This window comes from Anguilla rostrata, chromosome 11 (assembly GCF_018555375.3).
Source record: "Anguilla rostrata isolate EN2019 chromosome 11, ASM1855537v3, whole genome shotgun sequence".
In the NCBI taxonomy this organism is placed as follows: Eukaryota; Metazoa; Chordata; class Actinopteri; order Anguilliformes; family Anguillidae; genus Anguilla; species Anguilla rostrata.
Window position 1 is genome coordinate 43,170,994 of NC_057943.1, and position 27,654 is coordinate 43,198,647.

The following is a 27,654-nucleotide window of genomic DNA, read 5'->3' on the forward strand; positions in this document are numbered from 1 at the left end:
TACAGCACTTTGTTGATTTATTTCTCAGACCCCTAACATACTTTAAAAAAGAAAAAAAATACATTGCATTTACCCATTTAATCAGAGTCAAGCCAGATTCGGACACTAAATTCACACTCATAATATACATTAACAATCACAAAAAACTTATGGCAAATGCCTGAGGCTCTCCTACACGTTAGGCGGAGACACACGTGACCCACTAAGCTCTGTGAAATGCGGCGAACATAAGGCTGGTGACGGCAGCAGCTGAAGGCTTCCGAGTTTGCCCATCTCAAAGTTCATCACAGCAGTAAAATATTGCACTTCTCCGGGACAAGTCTGCAATTTAAAAAAAAATCACGTGGTTTGTCATGGGATCGCGTCCCCGCCCCTTCCTCTCTGGGCTGGGGGCAGGGTTTCATACAGAAGAGAGCCATGCATGGAGAGCGATGAGAGGACGAACTCAGACTGCCCTTGACTTGTTGAACGTGGAAGTCAGAACAATGTCCAGATATAAATATCTCTAGCCCCCCTCCTTGTTACAACAGGGACGGAGGGGTGGGGGTATCTCAAAGTCTGCACAGGGTGGCTGGCAGGGGAGGATTTTTGGGTGTGGCAGGTCTGTTGGGTCTTGTGGAAAGCTAGTGGGCCCTTTTGCACACATGTCCCGCCCCCGCCCCCCCCAACCCCCCACCGGGTCAGACAGGCTCTTCCTATTCCCACACGGTTGCGCTGGTGAAGCTGCGCAGGCGTATCATTTCTCCCGCAGCACGCAGACCCCCGCATCACAGCGCTGCGTCGCCATGGACGTCACCACCTCCCAGCTGTCAATCACCGGGTCGTAACATTCAATGCTACTGAGGAGTGAGTTCCCATCATACCTGTGTGATGCACAGGAGCAGACGGGATCAGAAAAAAGCCAAAACCCACATCTTTATGCTCTAAATACAAGATGTAACATAGAATTGCTTTGTTTTATTTTACTATCATTTTCAAGCCCAACAGCTTGGTCATGTTCACTTCCTGTACAGCCAGAACACCAGGAACACGTTCTGACCCAAGGAGCTGACTTCAGTGTGGGACACACTTTCTGCAGACCACACCCAGACAACTATAAAATTACAGGCTCATCTTTCCTGGAGTTTAATTTTCTTCAGAGCATAGTGAGCAAGGCAGCGTTTGATGGCTTATGCACCGATGGTGTAGGGTCAGCCATGAGGTGGTGTTTAGAGGCCTACCCAGCGATGGAGTTTAGAGGCTTACCCAGCGATGGAGTTTAGAGGCTTACCCAGCGATGGAGTTTAGAGGCTTACCCAGCGATGGAGTTTAGACGCTTACCTAGCGATGGCGTTTAGACGCTTACCCAGCGATGGAGTTTAGAGGCTTACCCAGCGATGGAGTTTAGAGGCTTACCCAGCGATGGAGTTTAGAGGCTTACCCAGCGATGGAGTTTAGAGGCTTACCCAGCGATGGAGTTTAGACGCTTACCCAGCGATGGAGTTTAGAGGCTTACCCAGCGATGGAGTTTAGAGGCTTACCCAGCGATGGAGTTTAGAGGCTTACCCAGCGATGGAGTTTAGAGGCTTACCCAGCGATGGAGTTTAGACGCTTACCCAGCGATGGAGTTTAGACGCTTACCCAGCGATGGCGTTTAGAGGCTTACCCAGCGATGGAGTTTAGAGGCTTACCCAGCGATGGAGTTTAGAGGCTTACCCAGCGATGGCGTTTAGAGGCTTACCCAGCGATGGCGTTTAGAGGCTTACCCAGCGATGGAGTTTAGACGCTTACCCAGCGATGGAGTTTAGAGGCTTACCCAGCGATGGAGTTTAGAGGCTTACCCAGCGATGGCGTTTAGACGCTTACCCAGCGATGGAGTTTAGAGGCTTACCCAGCGATGGAGTTTAGAGGCTTACCCAGCGATGGCGTTTAGAGGCTTACCCAGCGATGGCGTTTAGAGGCTTACCCAGCGATGGAGTTTAGACGCTTACCCAGCGATGGAGTTTAGAGGCTTACCCAGCGATGGAGTTTAGAGGCTTACCCAGCGATGGCGTTTAGACGCTTACCCAGCGATGGAGTTTAGAGGCTTACCCAGCGATGGCGTTTAGAGGCTTACCCAGCGATGGAGTTTAGAGGCTTACCCAGCGATGGAGTTTAGAGGCCTACCCAGCGATGGCGTTTAGACGCTTACCCAGCGATGGAGTTTAGACGCTTACCCAGCGATGGAGTTTAGAGGCTTACCCAGCGATGGAGTTTAGAGGCTTACCCAGCGATGGAGTTTAGAGGCTTACCCAGCGATGGCGTTTAGACGCTTACCCAGCGATGGAGTTTAGAGGCTTACCCAGCGATGGAGTTTAGAGGCTTACCCAGCGATGGAGTTTAGAGGCTTACCCAGCGATGGAGTTTAGACGCTTACCCAGCGATGGCGTTTAGACGCTTACCCAGCGATGGCGTTTAGAGGCTTACCCAGCGATGGCGTTTAGAGGCTTACCCAGCGATGGAGTTTAGAGGCTTACCCAGCGATGGAGTTTAGAGGCTTACCCAGCGATGGAGTTTAGAGGCTTACCCAGCGATGGAGTTTAGAGGCTTACCCAGCGATGGAGTTTAGAGGCTTACCCAGCGATGGCGTTTAGACGCTTACCCAGCGATGGAGTTTAGACGCTTACCCAGCGATGGCATAGAGCCTGCCACGCAGGACAGTGGCTCCCACGTAGCAGCGCGGCGTGGTCATGCTGGCCACCGTGGTCCAGTAGTCAGTGCGGATGTTGTACACCTCTACGGAGGCCAGGTGGGCAGTGCCGTCAAAGCCCCCCACCACATAGATGTGGTCGTTCAGCAGGGCCACCCCAGCCCCTGTGAGGGAAAAACAACTCCACTGTTCACACTCACAAAAATGACTTCATCTATATACATCATACAGTGTGCTCAAAATGACTTCATTTACACACATCATACAGTGTGCTCAAAATGACTTCATTTATATACATCATACAGTGTGCTCAAAATGCCTTCATTTACACACATAGTGTGCTCAAAATGACATCATTTAGACACATCATACAGTGTGCTCAAAATGACTTCATCTATATACATCATACAGTATGCTCAAAATGACTTCATTTATATACATCATACAGTGTGCTCAAAATGACCGGCAAAAAAGGCAATTGCTGGGAACAATAGAATGCAAAGGTTAAAGTAACAATAAAAAGTGAAAACATGCACTGCATAATATACATAATCGGGGGACCCCTCAGAGGGTGACGAGTAAGTCCTGTAAAACAAACCCACAATGCCCTGCTTTACAGACGCACCTGAGCGCTTGGTGGCCATGGGCGTGACATTCGTCCAGTGCCCTGTGTGTGGGTCGTATCGCTCCACTGAATTCAGTATATTCAGCCCATCGTATCCGCCTGAAGGCACACAGACGTCCGTATGTAAGGCATGCCAGCTCCACGGCTGTATCCACGCAGAGGACACACGACTGTATCTAAGCATCTACCTCATGATAACAGTTCTTCAGCCATCTAGTAGACTGTGTAAACAGCATACAAATTGGGATGTCTAGCAATTCCCTCCAACCTCACCAGGACAAGGCAGGAGTTTTAATTACAGGATTAAAAAGTAAAGATCATTTGTGACCTAGGCTCCTTAGCATTAAAGTTTCCCCCCCCCCCACCTTCAAAGCATAGCTAGAGTTAGGCCCTTTCGTTCACAGTCTGATACAGAAAGATTAATGAATTTGTGTCAGGCAGATCTGGGCAATTTTTATGGCCTGTCGAAGCCTTTATAGAATGATCAGTGCTGGTTCAAAACGCTGCAGCAAACTACTGACCGGAACAGGAGAGAGCGCAGATCACCTCAATAGCTGCACTTCTGCTCTGGCTGCCTGTTTTACAATTGATTTAAAAATGATTTAACTTGTTTTTAAAGCCATAAATGGCTTAGCACCAGAACATATTTATGAACTTAAATATCTGCCCAGATGTGTCCTATGACCTGTGGATACTTGACTTCTGTGCTCACTTCAAAAGAGCAGGTGAAGCTTCCTTTTCTGTTATTAAACCCCAGATACAACCCAGGCTGATAGGCCCCAGGCTGATGTACCACGCTCTGGGTGGCGGTGGTGTATGTTTGCGAGCCGTCCTCCACCTACCCAGACAGTAGATGAGGCCGCTGGCCACCACCAGCCCCGCCCCCTCCCTGGCCGTCTGCATGTCTCCCAGCATGCTCCACTGGTCGATGTTGGGGTCGTACCTCTCCATGCTGGTGTGGCGACGACTCCCGTCGAACCCCCCAGCCACATAGATCATATCTGCACACAAACAAGGCCACACATGCAGAGGCAACACAAAGCTGTCCAAATGCACTTACAAGCCCCATTAGATTCCAAGGAACAAGGAAAGAGGCAGGAACTGTAGCCAATCCGCATTCTTCTTATTCTGCAGAAGGGAAGTCTCACGGGGGGGGGGGCATTCACAACATTCATATCACATCACTCTGTGTTTACCTTCAGCTTAGCAAATCATCATTTGTAACATGGTCTCCAAAATTAGTAAGGTTAGAATTACTGCTTGAGAGAGATTTGCTATGTTAGTAAACACACACATGTATAACATTTTAACTCCTACAGCCCCTATGCCTGATAGATCTTTCAGATACCACCCCGCCACTCACTCTCCGGCCAGCCCACGCCGCACTCACCCCCCAGCATGGTGGCTCCGGCCAGCCCCACCCCCCACTCACCCCCGAGCGTGGTGGCTCCAGCCAGTCCACGCCGCACATTCATGGTTGCCACGGTGTACCAGACGCCGTCCTCATCGGCCGTGTAGTCCAGGCACTCCACCGAGCTGAGCCGTGACCGGCCGTCGTAGCCTCCGATCACGTACACTCGGTCGTTCAGCGAAACCGTGGCAACGTAGCGCCTCTTCCGGGCAATATTCTGCAGAAACCACGTGAGCAATCCGCCTCACTTTACAGGCCTTCAGCAGACATGCTTTCGCAGAGCGACTTACAATGCAAGTGCAAGCGCAAAGGTCAGGGGTCAAAATGCAGTACAGGGGTGGAGCTATGTCAAGAGGCAGCAAGTCCAAGCAGTGCAGACTAGATTGACAACTTGTCTATTGTCAACTACTCTACTGAACATTAAACTAAGTTATACAAACAAGAACACAACTATACTAATGAGCGATAAACTACATTTTATGAGCAAATGCAAAGCTCAGCTCTGAAGGAATCTACAGCTTCAAAGGCAGAACATTTTTCTGCATGTGCCCTTCCCCATGCAGGATACAAGGCACTTACAGGATGGATCAGCAGGTCAGTTAGACTCCGCCCCCTGCTTTCAGAAAACTAGAGAGGCAAACGGTCTTAGCCTCTACTACAAGAGGCTAACCGCAGTCAGTTGGTTTTTTTCGCTTGTTGGTTTGAGACATTTTTTTTGTGGTCAACCTGTGCTGGGAACAATAAACCCCTAACTTTTGCACCGCTGCTTCTGTCTCTGCGCCCTTCTCAGGTACGTCCATTACATGGGCCACATTGAAGGACCGCCTAGTCAACTGACGTCCTCTGCGTAAGTGGAAGTACGTACTCATTCACGCGCCAACAACCCAAAGTACATTATTGTCCAATAACGGGACAGCCCGGAGGGGTTTATTCCACTTATACAGCGGGATACCAACAATGACTATACTTGGTTACTTTTATATTCATTGATTTTTATCGATTTAATCAGCTGAAAGTGAAATATTCTTCTGCGGCTGTTTGGGCATATTATTTTACCATTGTCAAGCAAAACTCTAGTTGGTAGTTCTATTTGGACCGTTGTAAAGCAAAAACCTCTGGTCGTTAATTCTATGAAAACAATGATTCTATCAAGAAAAAATAGTTCCTTCTCGTTTTATACCATACAATTAGCACCAATTTTGGTCATTTTTGTCTTTTAATAAAACTGCTAGCTAGCTAACTATTGAATTGTATTCAAAACAGCGGTTACTAAATGCAATCGTTCACAAACATATGGATGAAAATGTGTCCCGTAGCTATGAGTTAAATACAGAACGCCTATTCTACTGTCCAAATAAGGGACAATTCCGATTTGCGGACGGTTGGCAATTGTAAATAAAGCTAGCAACAGTAACTAGCTTTAGATAACTAGATTCAACATTGCCATCAACTGTGAAATTGGACATTGAAAAGGGGAGGGGATGTAACAGCAATACAAAAGCAAAAGAATAAAGTTGCTGTTTAAACTGCTTTAGAATGCTGGATTTTGTAGTGTATTGATTTTAGAACTGTTAAAAGGCCGAGGTGTCCCTTTACTGAGAAATAATGCCCACCCTTGGACCAATCAGAATCGAGTATTCAGCCAAGCAGTTGTATAACTTCTTTTAATTTCCGGCAGACTAGGCAGTGCATTGCTGCCTGCCTCCCGCCTGTTAAAAACACCAACGCATTTGGTCTTTGCAAACGGAAATGATGTACGGGTTCATCTGCATATTGAGCACGGAAGTGAGATCAGATCACAAGTGGTCACTCGAGAGGCATGTGGAGACATCCTGATGCCAGGTGTGAACTGACATCTGTCTCAACTGAATCTAGACACAATCTAGATATATCTGGATACAAAGTACACGTCTGAACAGGGCCTTAGCCTCTAATATATATTTAGTCTTGGTTGGACTCAAGTTGGCCTCTTATATTATTCTGTACACGCATGCAGTTCTGACAGGATCACGATTTAGAAACTGGTTGATCTTTCTGGAAAAAAGGTCTACCAAACAAACAAATATCACCTCTGATGGTACTCACAGGCAGAAAGCTCCACTCCTGCGTTTTTGGGTCATATTTTTCCACAACGTCGATGGGGGACTGCTGACTGCCAAATCCGCCGATGACCAGCAGGACCTCTTTGGCTCCTGAATGGAGAAGCCTGGCGTTAGAGAGCCTAACGCTTATGACTACAGCAGGAGGACTATATCCATTTCTGGATTTCAGGACAACGGTTCCTTTAAATGATTTAATACCATAGTTTACAAATTGTAAATGAGCATAATTTCTGTGACTACATTTATTAATATGTTCATATATGACTGCTGAAGACTGTGCTTGTATCCCAACAGGAAACGTTTCACTGCCTGATCTATGAGTGACTGCCATCGGTGTGTAAAGCTAATTAACCAATTAAGCCAGGATACTTGGTGGAAACAAAAACCAGAACGCAGTTCCCAACCTTGGATTACACCATAAACCCAATGGCAAGGCCGGTACCATGGCGACAAAGGATGAACCCAATTTCCTCCAAAGGTTCAGGTAGATTACGGATTACAATGAATCACATGCATTGTCACAAGCTTTACAGGCATTTATCAGATGCTCTTATCCAGAGCAACTTACACAACTTTTTACAAAGCATTCACATTGCATCCATTTATACAGATGGATACATACTGAAGCAATGCAGGTTAAGAACCTTGCTCAAGGGTACAACGGTGTCCTACCAGGGAATCAAACCTGTGACCTTCAGGTTACAAGACCAGTTCCTTACCCATTATACTACACAGTCACCCACATTCATGGGGGGGGGGGGCGTACCCAATCGGGCCGCTCATGTTACAGCATTGTAAGCCCTTCGGGGGCGTACCTAATCGCGCTTGGGTTCGAGGGCCCTGCATCTCACTCCTCAGCTCTGGCCTCAGGTGGAACTTCTTGGCTTCATCCACAAGGTCCCGGCAGGGCAGGCTGCAGCGAATGAGCGGCTGAAAGGAAACCAGAGCGTTAACACTGGGGCAGCAGGGCTGAGGGGTACTGGGGCAGCAGGGGTAAGTGGGGCAGCAGGGCTGAGGGGTACTGGAGCAGCATGGCTGAGGGGTACTGGGGCATCAGGGGTAAGTGGGCAGCAGGGCTGAGTGGGGCAGCAGGGTAAGGGGGCAGCAGGGGTTAGTGGGCAGCAGGGCTGAGGGGTTAGTGGGGCAGCAGGGCTGAGGGTACTGGGGCAGCAGGGCTGAGGGGTAAGTGGGGCAGCAGGGCTGAGGGGTAAGTGGGGCAGCAGGGCTGAGGGGTAAGTGGGGCAGCAGGGCTGAGGGGTTAGTGGGGCAGCAGGGCTGAGGGGTTAGTGGGGCAGCAGGGCTGAGGGGTACTGGGGCAGCAGGCCTGAGGGGTAAGTGGGGCAGCAGGGCTGAGGGTATGGAGCAGCAGGGTAAGTGGGGCAGCAGGGCTGAGTGGGGCAGCAGGGCTGAGGGGGACTGCAGCAGCAGGGGTAAGTGGGGCAGCAGGGCTGAGTGGGGCAGCAGGGCTGAGGGGTTAGTGGGGCAGCAGGGCTGAGGGGTACTGGGGCAGCAGGGCTGAGTGGGGCAGCAGGCCTGAGGGGTAAGTGGGGCAGCAGGGCTGAGGGGTACTGGGGCAGCAGGCTGAGGGGTAAGTGGGGCAGCAGGGCTGAGTGGGGCAGCAGGGGTAAGTGGGGCAGCAGGGCTGAGTGGGGCAGCAGGGTAAGTGGGCAGCAGGGCTGAGGGGTTAGTGGGGCAGCAGGGTAAGTGGGGCAGCAGGGCTGAGGGGTTAGTGGGGCAGCAGGGCTGAGGGTACTGGAGCAGCATGGCTGAGGGTACTGGGCAGCAGGGGTAAGTGGGGCAGCAGGGCTGAGGGGTAAGTGGGGCAGCAGGGCTGAGGGGTACTGGAGCAGCAGGGGTAAGTGGGGCAGCAGGGCTGAGTGGGGCAGCAGGGTAAGTGGGGCAGCAGGGCTGAGTGGGGCAGCAGGGGTAAGTGGGGCAGCAGGGCTGAGGGGTTAGTGGGGCAGCAGGGCTGAGGGGTACTGGGGCAGCAGGGCTGAGTGGGGCAGCAGGCCTGAGGGGTAAGTGGGGCAGCAGGCTGAGGGGTACTGGGGCAGCAGGGCTGAGGGGTACTGGAGCAGCAGGGTAAGTGGGGCAGCAGGGCTGAGGGGTTAGTGGGGCAGCAGGGCTGAGGGGTACTGGGGCAGCAGGGGTAAGTGGGGCAGCAGGGCTGAGTGGGGCAGCAGGGGTAAGTGGGGCAGCAGGGCTGAGGGGTAAGTGGGGCAGCAGGGCTGAGGGGTACTGGGGCAGCAGGGCTGAGGGTAAGTGGGGCAGCAGGGCTGAGGGGTAAGTGGCAGCAGGCTGAGGGGTAAGTGGGGCAGCAGGGCTGAGGTTAGTGGGTCAGCAGGGCTGGGGTTAGTGGGGCAGCAGGCTGAGGGTTAGGGGGCAGCAGGGCTGAGGGTACTGGGGCACAGGCCTGAGGGGTAAGTGGGGCAGCAGGGCTGAGGGGTACTGAGCAGCAGGGTAAGTGGGGCAGCAGGGCTGAGAGGGGCAACAGGGGTAAGTGGGGCAGCAGGGCTGAGGGGGACTGCAGCAGCAGGGGTAAGTGGGGCAGCAGGGCTGAGGGGAGAGGGCTGAGGGGTTAGTGGGGCAGCAGGGCTGAGGGGTACTGGGGCAGCAGGGCTGAGTGGGGCAGCAGGCCTGAGGGGTAAGTGGGGCAGCAGGGCTGAGGGGTACTGGGGCAGCAGGGCTGAGGGGTACTGGAGCAGCAGGGGTAAGTGGGCAGCAGGGCTGAGTGGGGCAGCAGGGGTAGTGGGGCAGCAGGGCTGAGTGGGGCAGCAGGGTAAGTGGGCAGCAGGGCTGAGGGTTAGTGGGGCAGCAGGGCTGAGGGGTACTGGGGCAGCAGGCCTGAGGGGTAAGTGGGGCAGCAGGGCTGAGGGGTACTGGGGCAGCAGGCCTGAGGGGTAAGTGGGGCAGCAGGGCTGAGGGGTACTGGGGCAGCAGGGCTGAGTGGGCAGCAGGCCTGAGGGGTAAGTGGGGCAGCAGGGCTGAGGGGTACTGGAGCAGCAGGGGTAAGTGGGGCAGCAGGGCTGAGTGGGGCAGCAGGGGTAAGTGGGGCAGCAGGGCTGAGGGGTACTGGGGCAGCAGGGGTAAGTGAGGCAGCAGGGGTAAAGGATAAGTGGGGTAGCAGGGCTGAGTGGGGCAGCAGGGGTAAGAGGTAAGTGGGGCAGCAGGGCCGAGGGGTAAGTGGGGCAGCAGGGCCGAGGGGTAAGTGGGGCAGCAGGGCTAAGGGTAAGTGGGGCAGCAGGGCTAAGGGGTACATTAATGTCTAAAATTATGGCAAAATTATGGATTTTGTGGATCTCCTCTAGAGACCATTCAAACATGACATTGTAAAGCTTTGTTGCTTTTGCATGGATAATTGGGTGGCTTTGGGATCACCAGTATGATAGAGGCAACTTGCTTTAGAAGATTAGCATTAGGCACTAGTTTTCCCTTTTATTTAAGCAATGTCTGTCATTATTCATTATTTATTATTACTGCTGTGATAATTTCATATTAGTAAATATATATGTAAATCGCTCTAGGCTGGGATGGCAGGTATGCCATCCAGCCAAGTTACGCCTTGGCGGGGAATGCCCCATACCTATACAGCACCGAGAGTTTTTTTTCTGGCACTTTTCAGGGTTCCTCACAGAAATAACCGCAACAACCACAGACTCTCAGCCCTTAAAAACATCAATTTCTGTACATTCTGACCCCATTTCAACAGATAAAATTCATAAACAACTTTAAACATCCACACAATAAAAACCACAAACTAAGGGGATTTTGCGTTTTTTCCTTGTTCTTTTTCCCCCCGCCTGATTACATCATCACAAATGCTCCAGGCCCACAAAGAATACGTCTCCCCATTGGACGTTTAGGTACATCAGCCAATAAAAATATTGGATACAGACACAAAATGGACATATATATACACAAGTGCGCACGTTTAAAAGAACAAAACTTTGCTCCCCAGATGTTGATGTACCTCGTAGCTCACCAAGTAGTGCGTTTCCCTGCGGAACTTTTTGGACGAGTGACAGATCCGGGTTCAAATCCCCCTCGACTGAAGCAAACCTCTAATTCATTACACCGGCTTTCTGGCCAAATAAAAATGAAACATTTAAACTGTTGCCTTTGCATCTGTAAAATCTTTGCGAGAGGCTAATATATATTTCTGAAATCCAAATGAAATACATGCACACTTTAGACAGTTCCGCTTTCTGAATTTTTTCACCGTGTTCAACATTAGCTGCCTTACTACAGACACGTCAGACCGAGCGCATAACGTCAGTACAGATGCCTCCAAAATTAAGCAGCAACATCTGCGTGGTGATTGGGTCCGGTAGGTGTTATTACCGGTTGTATAGGAACTGCTGTAAGTTTCTACACTTCTTTACGCCAGGTAGCCTATATCAATTTTCTTTAAGTCAGAACGGTTCACATTCACTGCTGTGCCTGTTAACTGATAACTACTTTTTAACTACTCTACTGCAGCTACCCTGTAATGATATATTTCTAAATTAATGTTAGCTAGCTCTGTAGATCCTCTAGCAACATACAAACGATTAGTAGGTCTGTCATGTACTACAGCCTGTTAAAAACACTTTCATTTATTCGTCATTCATGGTAAAGGAAAGATGACTGAATCCATGCCAGTGTGTTACTTTCAAAATGTAGGCTGTGTGTTTGCATGCATTTATGTTTATGCATGTCCTTCATAGCCTACATATATATACGAATGACTATTATCACTTACTCATAACAAACACAGTATAAAAACAAATGATATCTGATGAAAATCATATTTTCAACATACAAAAGTCTACAAGTCATTAATTCAAATCTAGGCCTGCCATTAAAAGTATTGATATCATAAGTACGCCAAGTTACACAAAAAAATATTGGCTATCTTAGCTCACACAAATTTAACAAGCTGTATTCCAAAGCAATGCTACCCAATGTTTCCTAAATTGTTCCAATGATTTGGCCCAGCATTTTTTAATCTTACCATCTGAAGACAATGTCATCATTTAAACTTTGTGTTACATCAAAGTGTCAAATAACAAAAGTTGTCTCATGCAAGACATTTAAATGAATGTATGAAACTGCTGGTCAATACCTAAAGAAAGGATATTCCTCCAGAAAGGACTTGTTTATACTTGGTTGTCAAGTTCATTTTACAAAATGTTCCTGTATATTTGCATCTTACTGTAATGAACATACATGCATACATACATACACAGACATATGCAATACGTTTCCCTAGCAGCATGTAACATTTACATTTATAAACAGACATTTATACCAAGAAACATACAATCATTCACACCACAGAAAGGGGGGGGGGTACATACATAAATACAAATAACAATTAGACATATTGAGGCCTATTAAATACATATAGAATCTTACAAACCTATCCACACATATGTTTACCGCATTAATATACTGTATGCTTGTACACACAGGGCCAAGTTACTAGAAACAATTTAGGAAACATTGGGTAGCACTGCTTTTGGAATTCAGCTTGTTTACTTTGTCTGAGCTAAGACAGTCAATTTGTTTCATTATCGCAATGTAGATACAACTAATCCAATTGAACTAATGTTTGACAGTCTGCTAACACATTTGTATTAAACGTTTTTCATCAGATAATACACTCACTCCAAAAGGACAAATAGTACTTCCAATTGTGCTATTTAAATCAGTTTCCAGTAGGCAAAGGGAAAGAAAAATTCAGTTATCCATTTCCAATGCAACATATTATCTGCTTAATCTTTACCCAGAGAGTTTATTATATGAATACATTTGAACAGAAATACTGCTTTAGCAATTAGCAAGGACAATCACAGCATGACACTGAAAATACTGAAGACTGTCTGGTACAAGGGGGTAAACAAAAAAACATGATTAAAAAAAGATTATGCTACAGAATTATTAATTTGGCTCCAATTGTGTCTAAAAAGAAAAAACCCTGTTGGGGAATGCTGGATATCTGGCTATATTTGAAAACAAGTAATATTTTTGCTTGTGAAACAAGCAGTTTTGGGGAAAAAGAACCTGCACTCTTTTCTTTTTAAAGTGAGGGAAAGCAGAGAGGATGGGAGTTACCCAGAGGGGTGGGACCACAGCGATGTGGCAAATAAGAAAACATCCAGTGGAGGAATCCTCCAGTCACAAGGGACCTTCAGGTAAGGGCTGGGAGTAGGCCTCCCTACAGACAGTGCCCCACTTCAGGTAAGGGCTGGGAGTAGGCCTCCCTACAGACAGTGCCCCACTTCAGGTAAGGGCTGGGAGTAGGCCTCCCTACAAACAGTGCCCCACTTCAGGTAAGGGCTGGGAGTAGGCCTCCCTACAGACAGTGCCCCACTTCAGGTAAGGGCTGGGAGTAGGCCTCCCTACAGACAGTGTCCCACTTCAGGTAAGGGCTGGGAGTAGGCCTCCCTACAGACAGTGCCCCACTTCAGGTAAGGGCTGAGAGTAGGCCTCCCTACAGACAGTGCTCCACTTCAGGTAAGGGCTGGGAGTAGGCCTCCCTACAGACAGTGTCCCACTTCAGGTAAGGGCTGGGAGTAGGCCTCCCTACAGACAGTGTCCCACTTCAGGTAAGGGCTGGGAGTAGGCCTCCCTACAGACAGTGCCCCACTTCAGGTAAGGGCTGGGAGTAGGCCTCCCTACAGACAGTGCTCCACTTCTTCCCTGTGTTCTGAATATAATAATCCATCCCATAAGCATCAGACAGCCAATGATGCATAATCATAATGACAGACACCCATTAAATACAAGAGCAGATCCATTATTATGCAACAAGATTTAGTGCTGGAGTAAGCTACACTGGATCTGAGGGGTTGGGGGAGCTTCAGGAGCAGCGATTCAGGATTAATCCACCTGCTCTTGAACAGGCCTCCAGCTACCACAGATCTGGCAGAGCTGGGGCTAGGGTGCCTTGTAGGCTGGTGTCGTGTGCCCGCTCCCCTGACTGTCCAAAAATCCACAATTAAAATGGTGAAACAGTGCTACAAAGTTCACCATTCATTTGCTGATAGTGGGTACCCACTACACCCAGAGTGGGTCTGGGTCTCCATCAAACTGTGACTTACAACTACACAGAGAACTCAGCTGTAGGCCACATCCATTTTATTTCATTTTATTTATATTTTAGGGTAAGGGTAAGGCTTAGGGTTAAGGTTGATTATGACATTTCATAAACAACGAGTGTATATGTGTTCTAAAACAGTTGCATTCACTGTGTGAATATAAATCAGGATTTTATGGAGATCCAGACCCACTGTGGGGTGGGGTGTAGTGGGTACCCATTATCAGCATATGAACGGTGGATTTTGTAACACCATTTCACCATTTTAATCATGGATTTTGGGACAGATGGGCGGTCCGTCTGGCCTCAGTGCAGCGTGTCCGTCTCACCTCGGTGTCGATGACATCGGTGATGTAGCGCGGGGTGAGCAGGGGCATGCGCACAAACTCCAGCATGTCAGGCAGAAACGGCTCCCTCTCCTTCCTGCTGTGCTTGACCCAGTTCAACACCGCCTCAAACACGGGCTCCTCCGAGTCAACCTGAACACACACACACACACACACACACACACAACACCGCATCAAACACTAGCTCCTCTGAGTCAACCTGAACACACACACACACACACACACAACACCGCGTCAAACACTAGCTCCTCTGAGTCAACCTGAACACACACACACACACAACACGCGTCAAACACTAGCTCTCTGAGTCAACCTGAACACCACACACACACACAACACCGCGTCAAACACTAGCTCCTCTGAGTCAACCTGAACACACACACACACACACACACACACAACACCGCGTCAAACACTAGCTCCTCTGAGTCAACCTGAACACACACACACACACACACACACAACACCGCGTCAAACACTAGCTCCTCTGAGTCAACCTGAACACACACACACACACACACACACAACACCACGTCAAACACTAGCTCCTCTGAGTCAACCTGAACACACACACACACACACACACACACACACACAACACCGCGTCAAACACTAGCTCCTCTGAGTCAACCTGAACACACACACACACACACACAACACCGCGTCAAACACTAGCTCCTCTGAGTCAACCTGAACACACACACACACACACACACACACACACAACACGCAAACACTAGCTCCTCTGAGTCAACCTAACACAGCACCATACACACACACACACACACACACACACACGCGTCAAACACTAGCTCCTCTGAGTCAACCTGAACACACACGCACACACACACACACACACACAACACCGCGTCAAACACTAGCTCCTCTGAGTCAACCTGAACACACACACACACACACACACAACACCGCGTCAAACACTAGCTCCTCTGAGTCAACCTGAACACACACACACACACACACACACACAACACCGCGTCAAACACTAGCTCCTCTGAGTCAACCTGAACACACACATACACACACACACACACACACACAACACCACGTCAAACACTAGCTCCTCTGAGTCAACCTGAACACACACACACACACACACACAACACCGCGTCAAACACTAGCTCCTCTGAGTCAACCTGAACACACACACACACACACGCAACACCACGTCAAACACTAGCTCCTCTGAGTCAACCAGGCCTGGGCCAAATACGTACTTGTTTTGGATTCAAATACTTTTCTGTGCTTTACTGATCTTGTCTGGTGTATTGGAACCAATGAAATAGTCTCAAAAAGTGCAAACCCCGCCTTCTGGTCATATTACACCAGGCAAGATCAATAGAGCACAGAAAAGTATTTGAATCAAAACAAATACATATTTGACCCAGGTCTGGAGTCAACCTGAACACACACGCACACACACACACACACACACAACACCGCGTCAAACACTAGCTCCTCTGAGTCAACCTGAACACACACAAAAACACACACACACACACACACACAACACCGTGTCAAACACTAGCTCCTCTGAGTCAACCTGAACACACACACACACACACACACAACACCGCGTCAAACACTAGCTCCTCTGAGTCAACCTGAACACACACAAAAACACACACACACACACACACACAACACCGTGTCAAACACTAGCTCCTCTGAGTCAACCTGAACACACACATACACACATACACACACACACACACACACACACACACACACACACACACACAACACCACGTCAAACACTAGCTCCTCTGAGTCAACCTGAACACACACACACACACCGCGTCAAACACTAGCTCCTCTGAGTCAACCTGAACACACACAAAAACACACACACACACACACACAACACCGTGTCAAACACTAGCTCTCTATCAACCTGAACACACACATACACAAACACACAACACACACACAACACCGCGCAAACACTACTCCTCATCAACCTGAACACACACACACACACACACAACACCCGCTCAAACACTGCCCTCGAGTCAACCTGAACACACACACACACACACACACACAACACCGCGCAAACACACCCTCTGAGTCAACCTACACACCCAACAACACACCGCGTCAAACCATAGCTCCTTGATCACCGACACACCCCACACACACACCACCACACACACACAAGTCAAACACTATGCTCCTCTGAGTCAACCTGACACACACACCACAACACACACCATTCAAACATACTCTTAGCCTTCAGACACACACAAAGCACAACACACACAAAGTCAAAACGCTCCTCTGAGTCAACCTAAACACAAGCACTCCACTTATACACAACACTAGCACAATACACTAGCTCCTCTGAGTGTACTATACCGACATCACACCCACACCTGCTCAAACAGCTAGGCACTCTGAGTCAACCGACAACACATACAACTCACACACACACACAACAACACCGCCAACACTAGCTCCTCTGATCAACCTAACCTACACACACAACACACAAAACCGCGTCAAACACAAGCTCCTTGATTCAACCTGAACACCACATTCACACATCCAGTCAACACACGTCAAAACTAGTCCTGAGTCAACCAGTCTGGGTCTAAAATACATTGTTGGATTCAATCTTTTCTGACTTTACTGATACTCGTCTGGATTGGAACACATGAATGTCTCAAAAAGTGCAAACCCGCGCCTATTAACCAGGCAAGATCAATAGAGCCAGAAAAGTATTGAAGCCAAAACAATACTATTGACCCAGTCTGGAGTCAACCTGAACACACACTAACACAAGCATACAAACAACCAGCCGTCATAACACTGGCTCGTCCAGTCAATCTGAACCAAAGCACGTCACGATCAACTCACCATACACACACCGACACACAGCACATGCAGCCTACAACCCAACAACCTGACTCTCAAATAATCTGAACGAACGCAGCACAAAAATGCACTGCAAACGCACGAAGACAACTGCATCATAGCGCACCACACAAAACACGCATGACACACTAAATCACCAAAGATAGACTAACAGACCATTACTTATTTAAGAAACTGATGACATAGCTTGCAGCTGAGATCTGGCTTATCAAGAGTTAGTCAGAAGTACACAAAGCAAGGCCAGAGGAACAGTGCCAAGAAAAGCACTTCCTTTTGATTGTACAGAAGTTTCTTACACTAGATCCTCAAACAGGCTGGTATCATACCGGAGTCGTTGTAACTCCCTCATTGCACACCATGACAACTCTCACCAACCGTCAGGAAATGCAGGCTGATCTGACAGGAACGGGAACATTCACCCCACTAGAACGCGCCTGATCATAATCTACACCTCACTAAAAACACGTGAGATAGGACGGCATTCTAAAATACAAAGCCCAATTTAATTCAACACCCAATTTTGTACAATTTGCAGTTTGTGTACACAGGACAGGGAAAAGGCTGATTTTTTTATGGGTCTTGAAAAACCAAGCGAAAGGTTTCAGTTTTTGCTAACAACTATATCATTAATCCAATCAAGACGACCCTAAGCTGAGTCCAAGGTGCAGACTGATAGATAACCGCAGCCTGATAACTGCAGCCTGATTGATAACCGCAGCCTGATAACTGCAGCCTGATAGATAACTGCAGGCTGATAACTGCAGGCTGATAGATAACTGCAGGCTGATAACTGCAGGCTGATAGATAACTGCAGCCTGATTGATAACTGCAGGCTGATAACTGCAGCCTGATTGATAACTGCAGGCTGATAGATAACTGCAGCCTGATAGATAACTGCAGGCTGATAACTGCAGGCTGATAGATAACTGCAGCCTGATAACTGCAGCCTGATAGATAACTGCAGGCTGATAACTGCAGGCTGATAGATAACTGCAGGCTGATAACTGCAGGCTGATAGATAACTGCAGGCTGATAACTGCAGCCTGATTGATAACTGCAGCCTGATTGATAACTGCAGCTGATTGATAACTGCAGGCTGATCATAACTGCAGCTGATTGATAATGCACTAGATAACTGCAGGCTGATAACTGCAGCCTGATAGATAACTGCAGGCTGATAACTGCAGCCTGATTGATAACTGCAGCCTGATAGATAACTGCAGCCTGATTGATAACTGCAGCCTGATTGATAACTGCAGGCTGATAGATAACTGCAGCCTGATTGATAACTGCAGCCTGATAGATAACTGCAGGCTGATAACTGCAGCCTGATAGATAACTGCAGGCTGATAACTGCAGCCTGATTGATAACTGCAGCCTGATAGATAACTGCAGCCTGATAGATAACTGCAGCCTGATAGATAACCGCAGGCTGATAACTGCAGGCTGATAGATAACTGCAGCCTGATAACTGCAGCCTGATAGATAACTGCAGGCTGATAACTGCAGCCTGATAGATAACCGCAGGCTGATAACTGCAGCCTGATAGATAACCGCAGGCTGATAACTGCAGCCTGATAGATAACCGCAGGCTGATAGATAACTGCAGGCTGACAACTGCAGCCTGATTGATAACTGCAGGCTGATAGATAACTGCAGGCTGATAGATAACCGCAGCCTGATAGATAACCGCAGGCTGATAACTGCAGACTGATAGATAACTGCAGGCTGATAACTGCAGGCTGATAGATAACTGCAGGCTGATAACTGCAGCCTGATTGATAACTGCAGGCTGATAACTGCAGGCTGATAGATAACTGCAGCCTGATTGATAACTGCAGCCTGATAGATAACTGCAGGCTGATAACTGCAGGCTGATAGATAACTGCAGCCTGATAGATAACTGCAGGCTGATAACTGCAGGCTGATAGATAACTGCAGCCTGATAGATAACTGCAGGCTGATAACTGCAGCTGATAGTAACTGCAGTGATAACTGCAGCTGATAGATAACTGCACTGTCTGCAGCCTGATTGATAACTGCAGGCTGATAATCTGCAGCCTGATTGATAACTGCAGCCTGATAGATACTGCAGTGATAACTGCAGGCTGATAGATAACTGCAGCCTGATAGATAACTGCAGGCTGATACTGCAGCTGATAGATAACTGCAGCCGATGATACTGCACTGTGATAACTGCAGGCTGATATGCAGTGATAGAACTGCAGCTAACTGCAGGCTGATAGATAACTGCAGCCTGATTGATAACTGCAGGCTGATAACTGCAGCCTGATTGATAACTGCAGGCTGATAGATAACTGCAGCCTGATTGATAACTGCAGCCTGATAGATAACTGCAGGCTGATAACTGCAGCCTGATTGATAACTGCAGGCTGATAGATAACTGCAGGCTGATAACTGCAGGCTGATAGATAACTGCAGGCTGATAACTGCAGCTGGATTGATAACTGCAGGCTGATAGATAACTGCAGCCTGATAACTGGCTTTAATCCAGATGCATCACAAGCCCCAGGGCAGGAACTGAGCAGCCTCCCAACCTCAAATTGCACGTTTCAGAAAACTGAAACTCTGCAGTCTGTATCAGGTAACGGATACATACAACAACCACAATGCCATTCCCACACTCTTTCAATTGCAGGTTTGTGCCTGTTTCAAACTCAACAGTTGTAATTATGTTCGCACGGGGCAAAACCGCGCAGCTCCAGACAGGAATTTCCAGAACACAGCGAGGCCTTCATCAGGCACCCAGGAACCCTCGCTTTTCAGCCAGCCAAATGGGCAGGTAGAGGCTGAAATTAGACTGTCACTCAGACAGGTTACTGCAGGTTAGTGCCTGCGGTACCGGCACACTCATTTGTCTGAACGTAAGCGATCTCCCACCACTTCAGGGAGACCATTGCCTACGATTTCAGGGAGACGCGATGAATTCCCACCCCCCACTTTCTGAGGGACGGCATTAGGCGGCCTCCGTTATCCACCAAACACGTTTAAATAACCATTTATACACCTGGAACATAGAATACTGCTTGCAGAATTTTCATCTGCCTCAAATTGTGTATAAGCAGCTTCTCGCCTCTCTTTTTAGGGCACATGGGACATCTAGGTGAGATTATTAAGAGTACTTTACATCTGACAGTTATAAATATGATACTATCCTCTGTAATTTGGAGCAGTGTAATTCTGCACGTTCTGTAGGTGGCTGAGGGGCGCCCAGAAGCAGAGCTCCGGCACAGGAAGGGGGAGACTATCCAGCCAGCTGTGCTTGCTCTGCAGAGTGACTGAGGGTCATGCCAACCAGCCAATCCCCAATCACCGTCCGGGGCCCGGCTTTCAATTAGGCATCCAAACGGTGGTTTAAAAACACCAGCGAATGGTATTAAAGTCTAAAATTCAAGAGCTGCGTTCATCAAGTAGATGTTCTCTTATAAGTCTCTCTGGATAAGGGCATTTGCAAAATGAATGTGAAGCAATAAAAGAAAGAAAAGAAGAAAACTCAGAAGGAATAACAAACTATTCCAACCGCAATGTATCATCACCAGACAACAAGGAAGCATTACATATTACATTACATAACAGGCATTTGGCAGACGCTCTTATCCAGAGCGACGTACAACAAAGTGTATAACCATAACCAGGAACAAGTGTGTTGAAAACCCTAGAGAGAAGTACCGTTCCAAGTGCAGGGAACAACCGCATAGTTTAACTTGGAGCAATTTTGACAATGAAGCAATTTTAGGATAGTTGTATAGAATATTTTTTGTGTGTGTGTGACCATTTCTAACAGCACTGCCAATGAGTAACATTCCTTTTAAATAATTTAATTGAGTTCAGTAGGACAGCAGAAGGGTCTTTAAAAAACAAAAACGTTTTCTGAATTCTTAGAATACTTGAATTGGAATATTGGTCAAAATGTAAATTAAGCTGCTGGTCTCTTTGCATGTGCTAAAAATCACTCCGAAGCAAAACTGGCTGAATGCTCTTCGTTCACCTTACGCATTGATTTACAACAGCTCAGCTGAACTGTGTTGTAACCAGCAGCCATTTTATGAAGAGCAGTCAGCACTTCTGAGTGCTGACTGCAGGGGGCGCAGTACCTGGATCTCGTCACACTTGATCAGCTTCTCCACCTCTTCCTGGCTGAGCAGCATGAACTCCTCGTGCTGCACCACCTCGGCGAAGTGCTTCTGGGAGAAAAGCTCCGCGGCCTGCATCAGGTCCAGGCAATTGTGCGTCTCCGCAAAGTCCCGGATGCCCAGGCAGTTGGACGGGTCCAGCTGGCTGTCCAGGAAGTCACAGCAAGCCCTCTTCACACCTGCAGTGTGTGTGTGAGTGTGTGTACGTGAGAGTGTGTGAGTGTGTGTGTGAGATTGTGTGTGCGTGTGTATGTGCATGTGTTTGTGTACGTGTGTGTGTGAGATTGTGTGTGTGTTTGTGGAAAGCATGTGCGTAAGGAGACAGAGTACATGGGAAGAGCATGCCAGGATGCTAATGCAAATGCAGCACCCCACTGACCAAACACAGAGAATGTTCCACAAGCCTTGTGATGTGACCTTATACAGACAGGCTAACAATTAGCAGGTACAGGTGACCAGTGGGTATCATAGGAATCCTGTAAAGCACGTCCATTCACTGATGCCCATGGAGAGCTACAAGGCAGCTTATTTCTATTTTCACCGAAAAATGAACAACTATTTCAGACCCAGGAAGGGGGGGGTGAGGCAGGGTGTAAACTACTTTCATTGATCAAATGAGCACAGAGTAACAAACACTAACACACCCTGCAGCTCTCCAACACTAACACACCCTGCAGCTCTCCAACACTAACACACCCTGCAGCTCTCCAACACTAACACACCCTGCAGCTCTCCAACACTAACACACCCTGCACTAACACACCCTGCACTAACACACCCTGCGGCTATCCAACACTAACACACCCTGCAGCTCTCCAACACTAACACACCCTGCACTAACACACCCTTCAGCTCTCCAACACTAACACACCCTGCACTAACACACCCTGCAGCTCTCCAACACTAACATAACCTGCAGCTCTCCAACACTAACACACCCTGCAGCTCTCCAACACTAACACACCCTGCACTAACACACCCTGCAGCTCTCCAACACTTACACACCCTGCAGCTCTCCAACACTAACACACCCTGCACTAACACACCCTGCAGCTCTCCAACACTAACACACCCTGCACCTCTCCAACACTAACACACCCTGCACTAACACACCCTGCAGCTCTCCAACACTAACACACCCTGCACTAACACACCCTGCAGCTCTCCAACACTAACACACCCTGCACCTCTCCAACACTAACACACCCTGCACTAACACACCCTGCAGCTCTCCAACACTAACACACCCTGCACTAACACACCCTGCAGCTCTCCAACACTAACACACCCCTGCACCCCTCCAACACTAACACACCCTGCACTAACACACCCTGCAGCTCTCCAACACTAACACACCCTGCACTAACACACCCTGCAGCTCTCCAACACTAACACACCCTGCAGCTCTCCAACACTAACACACCCTGCACTAACACACCCTGCAGCTCTCCAACACTAACACACCCTGCACTAACACACCCTGCAGCTCTCCAACACTAACACACCCTGCACTAACACACCCTGCAGCTCTCCAATACTAACACACCCTGCAGCTCTCCAACACTAACACACCCTGCACTAACACACCCTGCAGCTCCAACACTACACACCCTGCACTCTCCAACACTAACACACCCTGCACTAACACACCCTGCAGCTCTCCAACACTAACACACCCTGCACTAACACACCCTGCAGCTCTCCAACACTAACACACCCTGCAGCTCTCCAACACTAACACACCCTGCAGCTCTCCAACACTAACACACCCTGCACTAACACAGCCTGCAGCTCTCCAACACTAACACACCCTGCAGCTCTCCAAGGTCAGCAGAGAATGCTAAAGCTTAATGAAACAGCAAGAGAGAGCACAAGAAGAATACACACCGTCTCTCCAACACTGGCTGTAACCAATTTAAAACAGTTACTGGCAGCTATTAGTACTGCTTAACGGTCTGATGTTCCACAGAAAAGAGTTCCCTTTTCCACTGAGTTCTGTTCTGGAAATATCTGTTTCTTGCTGAGGAGATTCTCAGCTATGTATAAACTCCGATAAAAACAAATGACAAGACAGGAAGCAGAACACAACATGGGCTTAATCTGCGCAAGTAGAGGTGGCTCGCCAGGGATGCTGGGATGTAATGCAGGCAGCACCGTTGCCCTGGTTACCTTTGAGCTGCAGCAGACAGGCGGCAGGAAGCAGTTCCTGAACATTCTCCACAGTTACCAGAACCGTCTCTGTGTACACAAAGTCCAGCAGGATCTCCATGGTGGAAGCAGTCAGCCCCTGGATGTCCACAAAGGACTTCCCTTTCTCCGACAACTGCAAGAATCCCAACAGGGAGGGTCTGTCAGACTGTGCACTGCAGCGTATGGTGCTGTAGGGCAAACTCACCGGCAGGGCCCTCCACCTAAATGTCACACATTAGAGAGGTAGCTTATGACAGCAACGTTCACCTGTTGGCTCTGAGTGATCGGCATGAGCACGGTGTAGTGTTTCTAAGTGTATGTGTGAACAACTTCCCACCTGTTTGTGATACCCTAACAAAGCTTTTCCAAAGTAATGACCTGAGAAATTACTTCTGAATGAACATAGACCTTTAGCACTGCCCCCAAATAAAATAGCCACCACAAGAGAAGCTCCCACCAGCTGAAGTAAATTCTCTCTACTATACGAAGTGGGGAATGGCCTCCGGACTTCCTTTGAGTAATCTGATGCAGGTATTCACAGGTTATACAAATACACTCAGCTTCACATGCCACACACACTCGTGAGATGAGCTTTTTGCACAGTGGCGACCTCTACTGGACAAATTAAGCAAGGACACCGTTCCCTGTTTTTGGGTGGGCGAATGTCTGTGACTGACTGAGTGACTGAGTGAGTGATGAAGTTACACCATTGGTCGGCCGAGTTATGAAGTCACACGTATTGGATCGGATCATGCGCGTTAGGTCCAGCCATATACTAGGTTTTAACCTGGTCTTGTTTAGATGAACACCTGATTTCAATTAGCTCTCTGCTCCACACCTCAAAGCACCTCTATGTGCCCATGTTGAAAAATCCCCTCTCCCTCACACTCCCTAAGTTAAAGGACCTTTGTTACCACAGTATTTCTATAACCTAGTTTAATCTGTTTCAGCGACATACACATAAACTCAATCATACAGCTATCAAATACTGTACATACACCATTTTAATCATGGGAGCATACCATCGTGGCCAGACACTGCTCTATAAATCTCTCCGCGATACTGGCGCAATGACACGGTGTTCAACTGAAAATCCGGCCGAACCCCAGAGGGCCAGGTTATCAATGCAGCACAAAAGTTAGAAGTCAAAGATCTGCAGACCTCCTTATTTGTCTTCATAATTGCATCGATGGCTACTGTCCCTTGCAATTAGTCAAGAAACTATACCTTGAATTGCATAGAATTAAATGCAACCTTGATCGATTCACTATAAAATCAAGTTTCATTAATTTAATTTAGCGTACTTATCTAAAACTTGAAACAGCTTCATGTATTCTAGCACCCCGAGGAAATGTACATTTGTAAAAGGGCATCAGGCTCATTGTGTGCCCACAGTACAGCCGTCTGAGCACATTTTCCATAACTGTGTTTTCATTCATTCATCCATTTACATTATGCTCCTTTTGAAACTGAGAAGTTTCACACTTCAGTTCCAGTTACTCAACAGCTTTTTAAAAATCCAAAGGACACAGTGTGCATTCTTTAGGCTGTGGTCGGCGCTTCCTTTCGTCACAAGTAGCGGTCCGGTGGCAATCAATCTCACTTTCTAGAACCCCAGATCCGAGGTGTAGTCATGGTTACCTCACTGGTGAACATGGCACAGAAGTAGTCGCTGCAGGCAGCCAGGACAATCCGGTGGGCGGGAAAATCGGTGCCTTCCACCCTCAGGGTGATGTCACAGAGCGTGTTGCTCTTCCGCAAGGCGTTCATGGCGTTCAGGATGGACTTTGCATGGGAGTTGGTCATAATGTCTTTGGGAGCCATGGCAACCTTCCTGGGGGAGGGGCACAGTCTTTGTGACCTCCAAGGGGGGCTGTATGTGACAGAGAGAGGGCCTTATGAATGTGATTGACATGAAAGAATGAATAATCTATGCATGTTGTTCACAGCTGCAAGCTCTGCCTGGAACTGGTGTACCAGCAATTTGCTTCCCAATTTTATCTTTATCAAAGTCTATGGAGAATCTAAATTAATATAAATGCACACTGCTTAACACTGGGGTTCAGCGAATTATAAAATAAATAATCACCGCCCCCCCCATGTCCACCAAAAACCATCAACAATTCAGTAGTGCTACTGCACTTGCAAGGAAAATATGCGTATATATGACGGCAATGTACACTACTTTATACAATGTCCAAGTATTACATTACTATTCCAAAGACCAAGCTAGTAATCCGTTAGAGGTATCCTCAGGATTTCACTCACACCATCTTACCTGACGTTACCGATGCACAACACGTCCGTAGTTAGCAAAGACGTGGTTTTTTTGTCTGAGCTAGGAATACCACGGCGACTGTTCCATGTATGCTAGAAAGCTGGTTATAGTCAGGCCGAGTCATGGAATAATGTGCAGTATCTTTCTCGATCATAGCATCTAGGCGCACGTGCATTGATAGTGTCAACCCTACAATATGATGAGGCTAGCATCATAGCATGCTAGCTCCAAGAATGCCTTCGAGGTTCAAAACACCAGCGTATTTCGCAATTCTGTTTTTAGTAACGTCAATATAAGGGACGTTCATACAAGGAAATAGAATAGAAGCTCGTTTATGCATCAAATTATCATTTTAATGCAGATAGGCAAACCAGTTAATTACATTATCATACATGTTTTTATGTTAGCTTTTAATAGCTAACGTTTAGTTGAGTAGGATGTTGCTCGCACAAATTTGCCGGTTGTCCAGCAAACTAATGCTAGCTATAGCAGTATTTACTAGCTAGCTAACTTGGACTCGCCAGTTAGCAACCACAAAATTTCAGGATATGACAGACGTTAAGTATATCACGTAACTAACTTTAGGTCCTGGTTATGTAGTTTGCAAGCTAGCTTCAGTGCACAATAACGTATCATATATCGCCTCTCTTAGCACAAGCGCTTGCTACCTTATGATCAGATGCAAAAGCTTTCTGGACTTCAAAACAATCACTATATTTAAAAGTATACAAATTACTTGTTACTTAGCCCAGGCTATGATCATAACAAAGTAAATATAGCAACGCAATTTACCCACATCAATAGCAGCAATCAAGGGGCTTCGTTGTTTTGCAGTTACAGCTGCCGACTGTGGCGCTCCATATTCCGGTGAGACCGCCACTCCTACGACTGCTGGGTTCCTCTGGCGGCCTAGCTAATATGCAAAGGTGAGTTTAGAATATTTTAATAAATGCAACTAACCATGACTTCGAACCACAGATTTTATTCTGGGGAGGGGGAACAAACACATGCAGTTCGCTTTAGTGAAACCCGGTTTGCGCTGGCAGGTCAGCTAGCTCACTGTGTAGGACGAGAATGTTCCCACTACAAGCCCAACAGTCTTACGTCACACCCTTCAGAATTCCCACAATCGCGAGAACGCGTGTCGTTCGAAACCCAGAGCTACGAATCGATAACAAATAACGCATCTTTTAATGGCAAACCTAGTCAAATCTGTCTTCCAGCAAAAAATGTGAAAGTATGTCGCCGTTTTAACGCAAAGTTCACTTACTTCGTACTGAATTCCTTTTTAACTGAGCGGTAACCGATTTAATTCCGATAGGCATAGAATTGTGCCTTATCAGGAATAACGGATCTCATAAAAACACGTTTTCAACGTACAAAAATGCCAAGTTACTCACACATACAAAGCACTGTCTGTAACTCATCCATTCAAACTGGCAAAATCTAGGCCTGCCATTAAAAGTATTGATATCAAAATGACGCCAAGTTACTGTAATACAAACAATATGGTATCTTGCCTCACCAAAATTAAAGCTGTATTCCAAAGCAATGCTACCCAATGTTTCCAAAATTGTTTCAAGTCACTTGGCCCTGTGTTTTTTAATCTTACCTTTTTAAGAAAGTCAATACATTTGCCGTCATGAAGTGCATATGGCTGGCTGTGAGTGACTTTTGGTAAACATATGCATTAAAGATTCTGATATTCTGATATGTGCAAAAGCAATAGCAATAGTTTAAAAGCAATAGACAATTAATAGTTAGCAAATGTAATTGTAAGAAAATGTTAGTGTAAGACAAGCCTGAGGAAGGAGCAGGATTCTATCATCCAACCTTGCACGTCCCAATCAATGACATTGGCAGTGCCCCACCATCAAGTAACTGCCCAAGGGTGTGAATTTTT

The 27,654-nt window shown here is 47.6% G+C and overlaps 1 protein-coding gene across 5 annotated transcripts; it reads right to left on the reverse strand.

The window, feature by feature from the left end:
* Positions 1–26,860, reverse strand: LOC135235006 (kelch-like protein 12). Of its 5 annotated transcripts, none has more exons than XM_064300190.1 (12): positions 26,712–26,860; positions 25,115–25,346; positions 23,453–23,606; positions 21,245–21,462; positions 14,217–14,366; positions 7,622–7,736; positions 6,790–6,896; positions 4,726–4,921; positions 4,136–4,294; positions 3,294–3,392; positions 2,646–2,832; positions 1–863 (listed from the first exon to the last, which is right to left on the reverse strand). In XM_064300190.1, exons 2-12 carry the CDS (start codon positions 25,295–25,297, stop codon positions 737–739), a joined length of 1,695 nt encoding a protein of 564 aa, XP_064156260.1. In that variant the 5' UTR covers positions 25,298–25,346; positions 26,712–26,860; the 3' UTR covers positions 1–736. The 5 variants fall into 5 exon arrangements, with proteins under 5 accessions (XP_064156260.1, XP_064156257.1, XP_064156258.1 ...); XM_064300187.1 differs by having other exon boundaries at positions 26,548–26,851; XM_064300188.1 differs by having other exon boundaries at positions 26,544–26,851.
* Between the last annotated feature and the right edge of the window lie 794 nt (positions 26,861–27,654).

Excerpts from the sequence above, each read along its gene's own strand:
- LOC135235006 (XM_064300190.1), bottom strand. The coding sequence starts at position 25,297 with ATGGCTCCCAAAGACATTATGACCAACTCCCATGCAAAGTCCATCCTG. Across the intron at positions 4,295-4,725 it reads TGGAGCCACCACGCTCGGGG|ATATGATCTATGTGGCTGGG; the intron begins GTGAGTGGGGGG and ends GTTTGTGTGCAG. Across the intron at positions 864-2,645 it reads AGGCTCTATGCCATCGCTGG|GTATGATGGGAACTCACTCC; the intron begins GTAAGCGTCTAA and ends TGCATCACACAG.